We start from the raw sequence: 15,798 nt of genomic DNA on the forward strand, positions 1-15,798 counted from the left end.
TACAGAGTAATTGCATCAAAGCACAAACACGGAAAAACAGCAAATATCCACCCAATCCTAAACCCTGCTGTTTGAGGTGAGGCAAGAGAATAAACTCTGGCTGTTACATGGCTGGTGACACCAGGGAGTGAAGGTGACTCGGGCAATTTTTCCATTTGAATTTACAAGAGTTCCTTTCAGAAAATTATGTGGTCACATTAAAAAGCTTTTGTCTTTACACGGTCCTGGCTCTAGCGTAAAACAATGCCTGAAGTAAAGCGGGTTTGAACCCCAAACGTGTTGTAACCTCCGCGATAAGCGCAACAGCCCGTTCTAACACCAGACAGCGACTAAATCTTATCTGAGGGGGCACCAAGAAAACCTCTTGGCCAAGAAGTCAATAGCTGCTGATCCCACCCCACAATAACGCACGCAATAGGTGAGTCATTAAACCTTTTTTTTTTTTCCCTCTCTCTGCTTTTCCTCACAGTTCAGAGCCTGCGAGTTACTGGACTCTTCAGCTCCACATGAGGTGACGGAGCTTTCCCCGGGCGGGCTCGGCCTCGGAACCCAGCCTGGGGAACCGCCGGGCCCCCCATCCGCTCCCGCCAGAAGATAATTAGCGGCACTAAACTAATTAGCGCCCCTCGCCGGGCTCGTCCCCTCACGCCGGCGGCCGTTGGGGGAAGGCGGGAGGGAGGGGAGCGGCGCGCGCCCCGCTTCCCGCGCCGCGAACCCGCCAAGCGCCCCCCCGGGCCGGCCCGAGAGCCGGCGGGAGGAGGGAACGGCCGGGGCAACGCCGCGCTCCCATTGGCTGCGCGGGGCGGAGGGACGCGAGGCGATTGGCTGGGCCGCCCCACCTTCGCCTCGGCGGCTCAAGGGGTTGAATTCAAATCCGCCCCGGGAGCGGCCGCGCGGCGGCACCGCCACTCCCGGTGCGTGCCGCCTCCCGCGCGCCTCGCAGGGAGGAGCGGCTCTCTAAGCGCAGCGACGGCGCCAAATGTTTAAACCGGATCCCGGAAGGGCCCCGCCCCGCCGGCGGCGGCCAATCGGCGGCGCTGAGCCGTGAGCGGCCGGTGGGGCGGGGCGGGGCCGGGCCGTTGGGCGCGGGCCGCCGGGCGCGCGCGGGCCGGGCCCAGAGGCGGGAGGAGCCGGGACGGTGCCGGGCGGCAGCGGGAACCGGCAGCGGGAACCGGCCACGGCGTGGGCGGGAGGGGGGGTCCCGCCGGTTTCCCCGCTAACGCTCCGCTCCTCCCGCCCCGCAGAACCGATGCGGAGCGCGGCGGCGGGAGAATGCAACAGGCGGGCGGGGAGATGGGGACCGGCGACAAGGTACGTCCTGGGTACCGCATCGCGTCCCTCCCGGCGGGGTGGGGAACCGAACCGGCGACCCCCCGGGGCCGCTGTGTCCCCGCCCCCGGGGGCCCGTTCGCAGCCGTTTGCAGAACCTCGGGGCGCGAAACCGCTTCGCTCGTAACGAACGCGGGATTAAAAAAAAAAAAAAAAAGAGTGGGGCGGTGGGGATGGAGCGCTGGGACCTTCGCTTTAATTTCCGAGCCTTAAGCAAAGTACCGAAAACTTTACCTGGCGACCTTTATCCGCCGATTTCGTAACAAGCAGGACTCCTCCTTGCTCCCCGTGCCTTTTTTTTTCCTTAAGAAAAGGTGTTTCATTCATTCTTTATAGCTTTCTCCAACGGATTAACGTTCTGACTGTATTTTCCCTAAAGGGGAAAAAAAAAAAAAGGGGAAATTACCTCAAGTTAAAAAAGGAAAATTACCTTCAGAATACGAAGGGCCCTTTTTCTTAAGCTAAAAGCACAAAGAAATGGTTTCAGGGAAGGGGTTTGATTGTTCAGAATAAGGCACTAACATTTGGCTTCGAGCTACCCAAAAAATGGAATTAATTTCTGTCCCACTTTGACCGTTATCGATAAATGGATCGCAACGCTTCTGGTTCTTAACATCGCGATTTTTGTAGGAAAATCGCTCTTCTGAGCCGCACAGGAACGTATTGGAAACTCCTCTGAAACAAGCAGCTACCTCACAGTCGGTGTTGACGGAGATCCAGCCCCTCACCACACCCCCGAAACCCAAAGAAACCCCCCCGGCCGACCCATGGACACCCACTTCCAACCTCAAAATACTGATCAGCGCCGCTAGTCCTGAGATTAGGAGCAGAGAGCAGCGCCGGGAGCTGTCAAACAACGCAAGGGACGTCCTGCCGGCAAAACCCTGTTTGCAGGTATGTTGTAAAGGGGTCGTCTTTATTTACCTTTTCTTTTTAAAGTTAGCCGAAGGCTGTTTTTTCAGTATAAAAAGTTATACGTTAACATACTACAACATTTTTTCAGTTTTAGTTTTGGAGTATTTACCAAATATAAGTCAGAATATCGACTAGTTACATGCAACAGGTAACATTTTGCTGGTTTGATTTCACAGGTGTTAATGACAAATGGAGAACACTGGGCCTTTGTATTTTATCGATTGTAAAAAATTCTCTCTTTCTTATTTCCATGTAGGAGCACTTATCAGGAGATGAATATGAAAAATCTCATCCAAGTCGCAAAGAGAAAAGTCTAGGATTACTGTGTCATAAATTCTTAGCTCGATATCCTGATTACCCCAGCACCACCGAGAATAATTACATTTGCCTCGATGAAGTGGCTGAAGAGCTTAGTAAGTTGCTGTATATGTTATATATTCCTTCATACAGATGTGCCAATAACCTCCCATTCGCGCTAGCACATTTTTGCTCTGTAAAACTTTGAGCGCATAACGTTAACTCTCAAACTTACTTAAACCCGGCTTTAAACTTTTCATTCTTAGAGCGATTCCTTTAAAAAGCTGAAGTTTCTTCAGTGAGCTGAATCGTGAAACTCCGAATTACGTTTAACGTTAAACATCTAAATTACTGCTGATACCACAAATAACCAGCTGCAGTTTTTGTGGATCTAGAGATGGTGGCTAAGATTAGAGGCTGGATTTTTGCGGCAGGAACCAGCGTTTCTCAAACTGAGCCCACAAGTTCCTGTCCAGTCATGACATCAAAGCAAGAAGCTACTTTCTGCTCTCTGTGATCATTTAACGTTCTCATTTTATATCACTATTTTTGTATTGCGCCAATGATCTACCCAGAGTCCAGGTTGCTAACATTGAGCTGAAGCTTTTTTTAATCAAAGAGCAATGAAATTACAGTATTCTACAGATTATAACACTGTCGTTTTTGTGTCATTATATCTTCAGGTGTATCTTGGGGAAGAGGGACAAATTGCAAATTAAACAAAATGTTTATTCTATTTCTATTTTGTACAAAATAACATCTCTTTTGGAAGATGCCTAGGCATAAACCAAGGAATTAATAGAGAAAAGAGAAACGGACAGCGTGTTAATAAAATAACGTATAAAACCAAGTTACAAATCAGTTGTCTATCCTGACTTGCCAAGGGTATTTAATGAGATGATCTAAAATTGGTGCAATGAATAATTTAAAATGCTTTGGTTTTTTATAAAGCTGTATTGAAACCCATCTAATGGCTCTTCTGGCAACAGTTTTATTTCTTTATTTCTTTTATTTATTTCAAGTTTTATTTCTCAGGGAATGCTGTAAACCACGGATAACTGTGGAAAAGCAAGTCCTTCCGTATCTAAAGCAAGAATTGTTTTCTTCTGCTTGCTGGCAAGATCTGTGAGGGCTATTTTCAGAAACTTTTATAACAAGGAATTGGAAAAAGTGCCTTAGAAGTATATTAATATACTTGCTGTAATATATACTTGCTTAGACGTACATTAAGAGTAGAGGGAAATCTAGGAAACTGATCCCTTCTCGGTGCAAACCATGATTCAGGTAAATACACAACAAAACATTTTATGTAGTAGAAATGTCATGCTAATATTTTTTAAAATTTTTTTTTCAGATGTGGAACGTAGGCGCATTTATGATATTGTGAACGTGCTCGAAAGCCTCCACATGGTGAGCCGCCTTGCCAAAAACAGGTATGCTTGGCACGGGCGACACAATCTCTCAAAAACCCTGCAGGCTTTGAAAAAAGTTGGAGAAGAGAACAAATATACCCAGCAAATTCAGATGATCAAGAAAAGGGAGTATGAGCACGAGTTTGATTTCGATGGTGAAAGGAACGAAGACATGGCGAGGTCTTTTGGCTCCATTGAGCATTCAGAAATGTCTTTTGTCGAGCTCCCAGGAATGGAATTTCGTGCTGGTAAGAATCCTCTATAATGCCAAGAATAATATGTGCTTGTAGTGATATCTATGAACTTGGAAAAAACATTTACGGGACTTTTTTTTTCCTGAAATGCTACTGCCTGAAAGGCACCCCAGCTGTTTGTGGTACGAAGTCCTCTGCGCTCTTTCAGTTCTCTTATTCATTCAATTCTTGCACACGTATTTTGTTTTTACAGTGCAAGAACAAGGGGGCATCAAGTGAAACTATAAAACACACCCAACATAAAATCCGCTTGCAGGATTTGTTACCATTGAATGCTACAGAAACCAAAAGTGTAAATTACTCCGCTAATTTATTTTTTAATTTACACTTGATTCGTGGAAGAAATGTTAGTCAAGGATTGTTAAATACAGTGTATAACCTGCAGTTAAGCATCTTTAAGAGTACAAGTTGTCAGACAATAGGAAACGTGCACGGGCGAAACATCACACTCACTTCTTTGTACTTAGACTTGGTACCCACCTAATTATCTGATTCTTGCCATGTAGAGACATGACTCTGGAGTTCACGTCGGCCCTGCCTAGTTGCTGTGTTGTTTGTTCTTATAATAATTGTTACTGACAAGTTTCTTCACTTTAAAAAAAAAAAAACGTTTGTAGCTGGCGTGTCACTTATTACTTTAATCCTTTCCCTGTCTGCTGCAGCGTCAGTAAATAGCAGGAAAGACAAGTCTTTGCGAGTGATGAGTCAGAAATTTGTGATGCTGTTTCTTGTGTCGACCCCTCAAATCGTGAGCCTTGAAGTCGCTGCTAAAATCTTGATTGGAGAAGACCAGTTAGAAGACTTGGATAAAAGCAAGTTTAAAAGTAAGTAAAACACTGCTGTAGCTGTCTGCTTTTTGATCTTACTCTAAATGGAAATATCAAGCAGAGGCTAAATGAACTGTTTTAGTACAAGTTTATACGGTGTAAAATACCATAATCTTCCTGCCATAAACACATTTGAGCTGCCAAAAACCCACTCAACACCTTGCACAGTTTTTAACAGGGACCTGCTTGTGTGTAGTCATTGATACGTAATGACATCATGACCACATTAAAAGTCCATTCAATCCTCTCTACTTAAGGAACATCACAAAGCCTCTTATCGGTAACAATTTCTCTTTCCTCAAGCAGCCTGTCAAAGATTTCAGCATCATTTCATGAAAGATACCCCAGAATCATGCAAATCTGTGTTCTGGTCATGTAATTTACTTGTTGGAAATCTAAAGAAATTCTGTGAAAGTCCTGTTAATAACTCACACGTGAGAGGAAGTGAAACCTTGTGCTTTAACTGCCAATTATTTCTTCACTCTTTCACGCTGCTCTCAGTTCCCTGCACGTTTCCCCCTCTCCCTCCCCAATCAAATGAAAAAGGTACTTCTAAGTCTAGGCTTGCGTATCTTTAATAACCAAAATGTACCTGCTCTTGAGAGATCCAGAATTAATCATGGGTTTCATTGAAAATTACACCCTTCCCTTGATTCTCAGACAGACTCCATTGCTTCTTTTTTTTTTGTGGAATTGTACCTATGCAAAAAGAAAACTGATCCTGGCTGGTTTCAGTTTGTAATTTCCACCGCATCATGGCAACACAGAGAGGCAGGTGGGCTGTCAAGAGGGGCTTTTTGTTCGTTTTCATTCTTTCTTTTTCCTCCCTAAGGTCTGTCTTGCAATAAAAGCATTTTCAGGGCATTCCACACCATTTCAGGCATCACATATTTTACCATTTTCTTGGTTAAGAAACATAGTCCCAAGTTCTATGACTTGCTGGACTGTAAATTTTCAGGAGCAGCAGCTTTGTCTTTAGCACATTTGCTTTGCAGTCGAGAAGTCACCTGTAATTTTACTGCTGCCTAAAGCTTTTCCCCAGTAGCTCAACCTGACAACAGCTCAGAATGTGGATAATGTATCATGCTGTTGGATTTGAGTTCCCATATTCAGCATTGCATGTGCATACTTGCCTTTTAAGCTACTTATTTGCACTACAGAATTGGTATAAATTTGGCCATTGCACAGAGCCCAGCTTGTTTTCAAAATGGGTTTTTTGCTATATTTAGCGTAACGTACTTAGCACTATTCTCTCTTCTAGATCTTTACCTATGTAATTCTATTTTACATACAAACCATATTGTGATATGTGATTTCATAGTACACCCGTTCCACAAAATTGTTCTTATAAAAAAATTATAAAGGTTTTTCCTTTTAGCTGCTGAAAGGACGGTATAACTTTTTTAATCTGATACATGTTAATTTGTTAGTTGGAATCGCCATACTTTACATTTGTTTCTTTTATTTCAGCCAAAATTAGGAGACTTTATGACATAGCGAATGTTCTCAGTAGCCTTGAGCTTATCAAGAAAGTTCACGTTACGGAGGAGAGAGGTAGAAAACCAGCGTTCAAATGGACGGGACCCATGGTCTTGCCAAATACTCAGGGTAGGTGTCTGTATCATTTTACATCGTAGATGGGCTCATACTGAGCCTCTTGCTAATAATACTTCAATAATTATAACTGCTTTTAATTACTGAATCTGCATATGGTATGTATTGATTCTCTGGGGTGTTTTTCTGTTTTTTAGATACAAAACTTGAAACAACTTCTACAACCTGTCCCCCACCTATTTCAGACTCCATCACTTCCAAAGAACAGTGTTCAAAAAACCTTTTTCCTTCAAGAGGAAAGCAAAACTTCACTCGGCATCCATCTCTGATCAAGTTAGTTAAAAGTATAGAAAATGACAGAAGAAAGATCCAATCTGCTCCGACCAGTCCAGTTAAAATAAGTGCCAGTAAGTGGCTGAAAAATACATTTCTGTATCTTTTTCTAAGTATGTTTTTAACTCAGATGTATTCTTGCATTAAATATTCAGGCTTGCCATCATCTCCCAGATGTGGATGGGTGGACATGACTTCTTGCAACAAACTCCTTAAGAAACGTCAAAAATAGACAAGATGGGGAGAATACGCGTTGCCTGTAAATGTGAGGCTTCGCAAGACTAATAGTGATAATAAAACTGAAATAATCAGTGTTCGGTGCAGAAGCTCTGCCATCAGTAGAGGCTTTTTGCAGTTTGGTGGATCAAATCCCACCACAGTTTGCACAGTTGCAACAAAGTCAATATATTCATTGAGATCTGGGCCAAATTCAGCACTCCGTAGGGAACTTCAGCCTCCTCGTTCACACCAAATACACAAGGAGTAGTATATTACTATTTTGTCTTTAAGAATGATATTAAATCCTTTTCTACACATCACTATTTTGACTTTGTGCTGTGCCTGTTAGTGTAGTAGAGCTGATTCTCTGGGTATTGTATCTTTATGAACTGCTCTCACGCTGGTTTGTCGTATAAACTGTGCTTTAGATCTTGGTATCTAAGCAGTTCTGTATTCCGTAAAATTGACAGAAAATTGCCGATCGATGTTCTTGTTTGGTGTCTTTGGAGGGAAAAAACATGTGTTGTTTGTAACCTGGCAGCCAACTGATCAAATCAAGCCCGGGCTGCAGTTTGAGGAGAACGCAGAGTCTGGATGTCTTCTCAATAAATAACGCACTCTCCTCAAGACAAAATGTAACTGCTCTGTCTGATGTACTAACACTTCTGTTTCGTTTTCCCTCTCCAAGCAGGTACTGATCCAAATTTATCAGCTTTCCCAAGTCAAATGGCTCCGGTTCCAGCAATCGCTAAACAGCAGCTGGAAGGACAATCCAAGTAAGTTTGCACAAGTGTTACAGCAAGAAGCTTTTTGTTGTTACTGGCTATTAAGTTAAAGCTGTGATCGGTCTGCAAAAAGCGGTAACCCCTCACACTGCAGGCTACTCGTTTCACTTATTATTTTCTGTTTAAAGTGCAAGTTTATATGAAGTCTTTGTATCGTAGGAAATAATTCGTCAGGGCATCGTGTACGAAGGTGTTAAAACATATTTGGGATTTTTTTTTTTCTTTTCAGGAGAGCGAAAGAGCTGAAAATGAAATTGTCGGGATCTGCTCTGGAATTCAATCTGTCCTCGCCCGAGGCCGCCCCCAAACCCGAAGCTCCTCGGAACGTGACCCCCTGTCAGCAGCCGACCCTGGGGCTCTGTCCCCCGAGCCACAGCGCGATCCCCCCGCTCATTCTACCTCATCCTCACTCGGGTGTTTCATACGCCATTTATCTGCATCCTTCTCAAGCCCACACTGTGACCACGTACAACCCGAGTTTCATGCTGCAGCCTCTACCGTGCGCTAACGTAACTGGAGCGAAAAGCGTGAATTCAAAAGTATTAAATACAATAACCACTGAGGAAGGGGACAGTCAGATTGCTACGGATGAGCCGACAAAGTCCTTGACGGCTAAAGAAAGACCGACTGTGATATCAGAAACTTCATCACAGAGGTGCCTTAAAAGATCACAAGCATTACAAGAGAATAACTCTATTAAAAGGTTTAGAAGTGATGAGGAAAAATTTGGTGCTTCTCTGGTAAGTTAAATTATTTTTAAAATGCCATTTTATAGCTTTAGGATGTTGCCACCTACTCATTTTCAAAGTGATTTAGGAGCCTACCAGTGTGTGTAGGTGTTTTAAGCAACATTACGCTTGAAGGGCTGACGTTCATTTGTTGTGCTTGCTGATGTTTAGGGGGCCGGCTCTTGTTTGTTTATACACACATATATATATATATATATATATAAAAATTTCACATAATCTTGCTGGTGTTTGCAAAGCATCAGGCAGAATATACAGTACACAATATAACACGTATCTTTGAAAGGCCAACCCAGGCTCAGGCTGTATTTTTCTCCTTGCTCCCCTCTCTTCCCCCTCCAAATATTCATTTCCAGGATGTGTCGGAGTGCACAGATGTTAGTCAAAATAAAACAACTCCCAAAACATTTCCAAACTTACCTGGAGTAGTTCAGGTTGCTCATCTTCATCCAGTGGCTGCCACTCATTCTTGGCTTCGGTGTTAGGAAGGAAAGTGGACACATAAAAATCACTGGCCAGGGAACGTCCCCAAATCCCGATACCTTCTAAATGTTTCTTTCCGGTGTTGCACACTGTTAATATTGGATTGTTGTCGGCATAACAATGCAGCACATAAAGAGAATACGAGGTTAGGATACACCTGACACACATGGAGAAGCCGGGTCTGGATTGCTTTCTGCTCCTCGGTTGCCAAATGTTTTAGTGCCTCTGTAAATTATTAGGCCGCTTTAATTGTGCTTGCCAAAAGTCGTGAAGTGTCATCGGCGTGTTGTGACAATGAGTGGTGTCAAACATCCCCTGGCTGTGAGGAAGCAAGGGGGTAACGTGGAGCTGGTTGTCTTATTGACTAGAAATTATTATAGCACAAACTTGGGAATCAGGAGAAAGGAGGAAGCTTCCCTTCCTCATTTTTAAAACGTATAAATATCATTGCAGACCCATAATTGAGAACGTTAAGTCCTAACAATGTCTGCCTTTGGTTTTATGTGTACTCTTTCTAAAAGGGAGAATCCATTAAAAACGAAAGACCACCTTCCAGTAGCTCACAAGTGAATCACGAAGTGGACAATTTCCAGAAAGAGAGACAGAACAAAACCGAAACCTCAGATCAAAACGCGGCAAGTTGCTATGAGCAGTGTAAAAGAGAAGATATTCCAGAAGAGGAGGACAAGGCTAAACAAGACATACCTGTAGCGTTTGCCATTCCTGCTCCCGAGGTGAGCTCTGTCAGCCGCCGCAGCCTGGCAAAGCTTTAGTTTGCTTTTAAAACCTTCCTTTGTAGGAATGTAGGGCTTCTGTTTCTACACAAATAGGGAGACATAAGTGACTTCCACGCTTCGATTGGGATGAAGATCACAACTAGGACTAAGTAGATGAAGGCATTGTTGAGATCCCTTACCTCCCCTGTTCTTCATATGTATTTGCTTTCAAATACTTCGAAATAGAATCACATGAAACTCTCTTCTTCAATAAAATCTGGAATTCTGCAGTTAAGAGAACCAGAATAAAGAACAGTTCTGTTGACAGAAGCAGAACTTGTAAATGCAAAAGGATTGTCTTCCAACATTTGCTTTATGAAAAACACAATCCAGCAGTGAGGTGACATGATGATTACTGGGTCTGGATGTTTCTTCTGGGAAAAAATTAAACATACTCAGTCTGAGGATTTCTCTTTTGTCTAGTCTAATAGTACTGTGTACTAATAGTACCCCCAGACGGAGCCAGCTAACTTCTGCACAGAAATCGTACTTTAAAGAGCATGTCCTTGAGTCAGTTGTGTTTAATTTCAGACAGAAGGTGGTACAGGTGTGGAATAAACAATCCTGGGGATACGGAAGATAACGAGTAACAACAGGGCAAGAGGGATGCAACTTTGGAGAAGAACTTCATGCTTGTTTATTACACGTTTGGGGTAAATGTGGATTGTCTTTTTCTTTTCCAGACATTTTTTCCATCTGGTTATCTTATTCCTCTGACTCAGTGCACCCACGGCAACAAGGCCGGCATTTCTAATAAAGAGAAAGCTGGGATCTGCTCAGTACAGCACACTACGTACAGCTCTCCCATCGCTGGTGAGTACTGAACAGGCTTACAGGAGTCTGGCTTAAAGAACTGTGGGCCAGATTCATGCCACTGAAGGAAGGAAATGACAACGCGATTGATTCCCAATTCTTAATCCCCTCCAACGCTTGATTTCTCTGTTTCAGGCGTCATTCCAGTGACGGCATCTGAACTGAAAGCAGTTAACATTCCTGCCTTTCACATAACACCGTTCAATATAATGCTGTCCCCGACGTCTCTCGCTGCCGCACCTGTGCTGAGCAACTCCTGCCTCAGCTCCAGCAACACCAGTTCTGCCCCAAATCCGAGTCCTTCCGTTCTCAACTTCACCCTGCAACACGTGGGACTGATACCTGCTGGGGTGCAAGTCCCCGCAAATCCCGCGCTCCAGCACGTGCCGCTCTCTTCACAACCAGAAAGTGTCGGCCGGAGCTCGGAAAACGCGAACCTGCAAGAGGAGAAGGTAAATAAACAGAAATATATTGCAGCTTCTTGACCGCGGTGGCTTGAGTGGGGAGTGTAGTGCGGCAATTCCTTTACAGCAGGTAGAATTTTTAAATGCACCTTTTTCTGATCTTTATAAATCAGCACTGCCTGGAAAGAGCTGGCAGTGAAGGGCAGCGCAAGTTCAATATGATTAAGAGGTTATAAAGGAAGAACAAGTGTCTCGTTTGCCATGGCAGTGGAGCCAGCTGGAAGATGACGAGATGTGCGGATATAAGTACTTTAGAGGGAGGATTTTGCATAGATTTGAGAGGATACTTATTAATAAATTGTCCATTTGTTACTTAATCTTTCCTCCTTACTCTCCTAATCTACTCTCAAGTTCTTGCATTTAATTTTAGCTTTTTTTAATAGGATGACATTATAGGGGGTTTTAAAATATTTTTTTTTCCCCACGAAGTTTTTCTGGATGTTTTGTGTAATGCTATATTGCCTAAGATCTATTTGTATTTAAAAAAGGAGATAGGAGAGGATTAGAGAAACCAGATTTTTATTTCATTGATTTTTATCTATATAGCTTCATCAAGGAATATGGGTCCAGTTTTCTCAGTAAGGAGTTAAGTTTTTAAACTTCAGGGGAAAAAGAAGATTTTTCTAACAGCCTGTGGAAACCTAAAACTAGAATTCACTTTTTTTTTTTCCTTCTCCATAAACAAAAGTCACTTTCTCTCTTCTCTTCAGCCTCCTGTTCCAAAGGAACCCCAAGAGCCCCAGCCAGTCACAGAGCATTTTTTCCGCACGCCAGGAGGACCAAACACGGGATCTTCGCTCTCTGCAAACTCAGATGGTACCGAGAGAATCTCTCTAGGAACTCTGTATATTCCTCAACGAAAACTTGAAGTGTCAGAAGATTAATTTTGGGATATCCGATTGCTGAACGTGTTAGCAGGTGTAATTGCTGGTAACACTCTGCACACGTCTGGGATTGCGTGATGGACAATGTGTGTGTTTGGACATGTATTTGCAAGACCTCAGTACTGGAATAGCCTTAATGAAATGCTTTAGAATTAAAACTGGCTCTTAATGAGAAAGTTAATGTCTATTTTTTTTTTTAAAGGCTTACCTGAAGTATTATAGCAACAAAGTTGTGTATCTAGTGATTTTTGTGTTGCTTTTCTGCTATGCAAAGTAAGCTGAAATTGTCTTTGTACAGAAAGGTACAGTTTATCAGTCAGTACATATTTTGCACAAAGAAAAGTACTGTGAGCGTGTACATATTTTATGTCTTAACAAAAAGGCCATAGTTAAAACGTCTTGCTCCTGTGTTCAATAATGCTCTTTTGTAAAGTTAGTAAAAAAAAAAAAAAAAAGGAAAAAATCTTAATCAAGTTTTATATAAGTTAAGGATTATTTATACTGTATTTTTTAATCAATTTGTTCAGATTAAACTTACAACAAACTCAAAATTTGACTTTGTTTGTTTGATCCAATTAAATTACTTGAGTTAAGTAATACATTGTATATTCACTGGCATCCTAATTCCTTTTTTATTATCAGCTGCGTGTGTGTTCTGAAGAAAGAGAAAACAGTATTTCATCAGAAAGGGTTTTGAGCAACTCAGTCTGACTTCTGAATTCCATCACTAGAGATTACATTTCCTAGTAATGACAATTAGAGGAAAAAATGAAGTTTGGAATTCAGACCTACCCTTATCACCTTTGAGTATTCTGGAAAGTGCTGCCCGAATGTGCCAGGAGTGAGAAGTTACGTGGCTTGGGCCTCAGGCTAAACAGAAAATCTGAGTAAGATCTGAAGATGAATGCTCACTCCCTCACCTCTTCTATTAAACTTAGAATTTGAGTCAGGTGTACGCTCCACTGTACACAATTTATAGGTTCTCTTGACACCGGAGAAGCTTCAAGCCTAAGAACAAGCTTGGGGAATATTTGCCCTAAGGAAGAAAGATGAAGCCTCCTCACACACATCTTAGACAAGAACGAATAACTAACAAATTAAAGGAAAGCACAGTGGATCTGCCTTCCCAGGTGAAAGGTGCTTTTCTGTCCTGATTAGGCCAGGAGAAACACGAGCAAAGCCCAAGATTCGGGCTCGGACTGGGTAAAAAAACCAGTTAAAACAGCTAATATGGTAACAATAACTGGCTTGATTTTACTAATGCAAAATTATAATACAAAATACACTTGACGGAATAGGATCACTACTGAAATACTCCTACATGAGGGGGAGAGAAGAAAAAAGGCTGGAAAATTGGGGATTCTCACTGCAGCAGTGAGTAGATAATTGATTGATCATCCTTACACATGCTGTCAATTTAATCTGAGAAGTACAAAGGTTTATAGAAACTTGCATTACTCAAAGGAAACTACAAATCTTTCATTTTCGGACACCATAGGTGACAGAATAAGCAACTACAGTAATTAGGGTTGGAATAAATGATCTCCCAAACTGCTCTGTTTGGAAAAGCTGCCTCGCTGCCGGGTGTCCCTCGGCTCCTGGCAAAATCCACTTGCCGGCTGCTCCACGCAGGCTTTGTAACTTCACTTTCTCATCCATTTTTCAGGCTGAAAAGCCACCGCTTCTCAGAGCATCTGACTCCCCAGGTGACCCACGTTTTGTTCTGAGCTCACTGCTGCCCCCCCTGCCCCAAGCACCCCCAGAACGCGACCCCCGTACCCGTGTGCTCAGCTGCCGAGCTCAGGGCAAGTCCCTCCGAGCCTCAGGCTCCCTTCAATTCTTTACACGCTGCCTTTCCAGTTCTCCGAGCGCGGTTTTCTAATCCCTTTCTTTGATTCCTGCACCACCAGGAACATAACAATTCACACGCGTGTACGCTCCCGTTGCATATTTCAAGTCTGTTCTTCCAATAGCCGCGGTGGAGTAGGGATTAAATCGAAATTCCGACTAGTGCGTACGGGTCCGACTGCTCCTCTGAGCTGTAAAGAGCCTCTCAACAAGAGTCGCTTCTTTAGGGGCACCCAATATCTGCACAGATGTGCAGGAATGAAGCGACACCGGGAAACTTAAAGGTTGTTCCCTGTCCTTTCCCTTTAAGTTATCTGCCAAACTCAAAGGGAAAATACTGACATTTTGGGACAAAAAAAAAAAATCTTTCTCCACAGATTTCCCTGCAAAGTTGGTTATGGTGCAAATCTTTCCAAGTATTAACGCACGATCTACACAATGTGAGTGAGGATCGATAAAGATTCAGTTCCCTCACATGTCAACTGATAAATCAGCACGGGTGCAAACACAGAGTGGTTACAAACTTCTATGAACTTTCCCTGTACCCCAACAGTGAGCTCAGTCCTGCCCCAACCCCTCCTCGCCGCCTTCTTACAAAAAACCCCATAATACCACATCCATGGCACCCTCACCTCTGCATTTCACCTCATTTGACAGGCAGAAGATTTCCCTTAACCATCCATGGAGAATGACCAGGAAGGGATGGAGCCCAGCTCTCCTGCTCAGGAAAAACTAGTCCCGCAATTTTACATCGAAGACCTGTCTCCACGTTACAAAATCTTTGCTGGACTCAACAGTCGATAGATCTACAGGCTCCTAAGAGTCTCCAAAGTAGCCTCAGTGAACAGACCCCTAAAATCCTAAAGTCTGGCGTGGATTTGGGGTCTAATTTCCTTACACCGCCACGAAAGTCCCAGAGTTGAGACTAAGCTGCAGCCTCCTGGTGTTTAACCCCTGGGCCATCAGGGCTTGGCCATTTCACACCCAGCAAAGTCCACGACACCAAAGTAAGTTTCTGAATTCAGACCTCCCTTCAGAAAATGAGAATTACATTCTAAATCTGCAAAGCACTTAAAATCAAACCCTGTAAAAAGTGAACTTTAAGTGCTCCATACTTTAATTTGCGTCTCTGATGCATCTGCAGCATCATTGATTTCCAAGGGGCTCAGTCAGGCACGGCCAATGTAACTGCAACGATTAGACATGCTAAACATTACATATACCCTGTTTTCCCAAAAATAAGACCTACTCTGAAAATAAGCCCTAGCATGATTTTTCAGGATTTTTGAGGATGCTTGAAATATAAGCCCTACTCCAAAAATAAGCCCTAGTTACAGTTCATTTAAAAAGTCAATTTAAATAATGTCCAGACAGCTATACATGTAAAAAAAGGCATCTTTTGGAGCAAAAATTAACAGAAGACCTTGTCTTCTTTTCAGGGAAACAGGGTATTAACCAGCCATCTTAATGCCTAAACCCAGGAAAAATTTAAAGTGGGAAGCCTAATTGTCTTTACCCTAAAAGACACACCAGTTGTACCTATGAAATTATAAACTGCTGAATGAAATTCAACTTGGTTTAATACTGCTGAGCTCCAGAGGTTCCTACAAACAGGTGCTTGGGCTTTTTTAATAATTATTTTGATCAATCATTTTTTGGCAACGTGACCGTTTCCGACTAAACCCTCGCTTTAATCTTTATTTCTGCCGCATTAGGCTGCAGCCAGGAATGCCCTCCAGGCGTAACCCGAGGGGCTGCATTGTTGTCCACCGACTCACAAGTGGACGTAAGGGACCGAAATGCCAGGCTTTTGTCAGAGGTTATTTTCAGCCCCCTGATAGCAGTGGCATTGCTCAGAT

The 15,798-nt window shown here is 43.1% G+C and overlaps 1 protein-coding gene and 1 long non-coding RNA gene across 18 annotated transcripts in view; one reads left to right on the plus strand and one right to left on the minus strand.

The window, feature by feature from the left end:
• LOC135989248 (uncharacterized) overlaps positions 1 to 15,798 on the minus strand; it is a 39,498-nt gene that overhangs the window by 20,934 nt on the left and 2,766 nt on the right. For 13 of the 17 annotated variants that reach the window (XR_010606305.1, XR_010606301.1, XR_010606302.1 and 10 more), the window contains 6 exons: positions 11,086 to 11,180; positions 10,071 to 10,155; positions 9,860 to 9,972; positions 9,092 to 9,144; positions 4,688 to 5,008; positions 1,564 to 1,702 (listed from right to left, as the gene is read on the minus strand). This is a non-coding gene — a long non-coding RNA (uncharacterized LOC135989248). Of the gene's footprint in view, positions 1 to 1,563; positions 1,703 to 4,687; positions 5,009 to 9,091; positions 9,145 to 9,859; positions 9,973 to 10,070; positions 10,156 to 10,983; positions 11,181 to 15,798 lie in introns of all 17 variants that reach the window. The other 4 variants (XR_010606297.1, XR_010606293.1, XR_010606298.1 and 1 more) reach the window with 4 other exon arrangements.
• E2F8 (E2F transcription factor 8) lies at positions 1,270 to 12,091 on the plus strand. The gene is made up of 13 exons (XM_065635957.1): positions 1,270 to 1,311; positions 1,960 to 2,223; positions 2,501 to 2,657; positions 3,896 to 4,201; positions 4,870 to 5,031; positions 6,505 to 6,642; positions 6,786 to 6,995; positions 7,832 to 7,916; positions 8,155 to 8,665; positions 9,676 to 9,888; positions 10,614 to 10,743; positions 10,879 to 11,195; positions 11,918 to 12,091. The coding sequence occupies exons 1-13, from the start codon at positions 1,273 to 1,275 to the stop codon at positions 12,089 to 12,091; spliced, it is 2,706 nt and encodes a 901-aa protein (XP_065492029.1). The 5' UTR covers positions 1,270 to 1,272.

Source organism: Caloenas nicobarica, chromosome 5, assembly GCF_036013445.1.
Source record: "Caloenas nicobarica isolate bCalNic1 chromosome 5, bCalNic1.hap1, whole genome shotgun sequence".
Taxonomy (NCBI): Eukaryota; Metazoa; Chordata; class Aves; order Columbiformes; family Columbidae; genus Caloenas; species Caloenas nicobarica.

Coding starts and splice junctions, on each gene's coding strand:
- E2F8 (XM_065635957.1), top strand. CDS start 1,273: ATGCAACAGGCGGGCGGGGAGATGGGGACCGGCGACAAG. Junction 2,224..2,500: donor CGGCAAAACCCTGTTTGCAG/GTATGTTGTAAA, acceptor ATTTCCATGTAG/GAGCACTTATCAGGAGATGA. Junction 6,996..7,831: donor TCCAGTTAAAATAAGTGCCA/GTAAGTGGCTGA, acceptor CTCTCCAAGCAG/GTACTGATCCAAATTTATCA.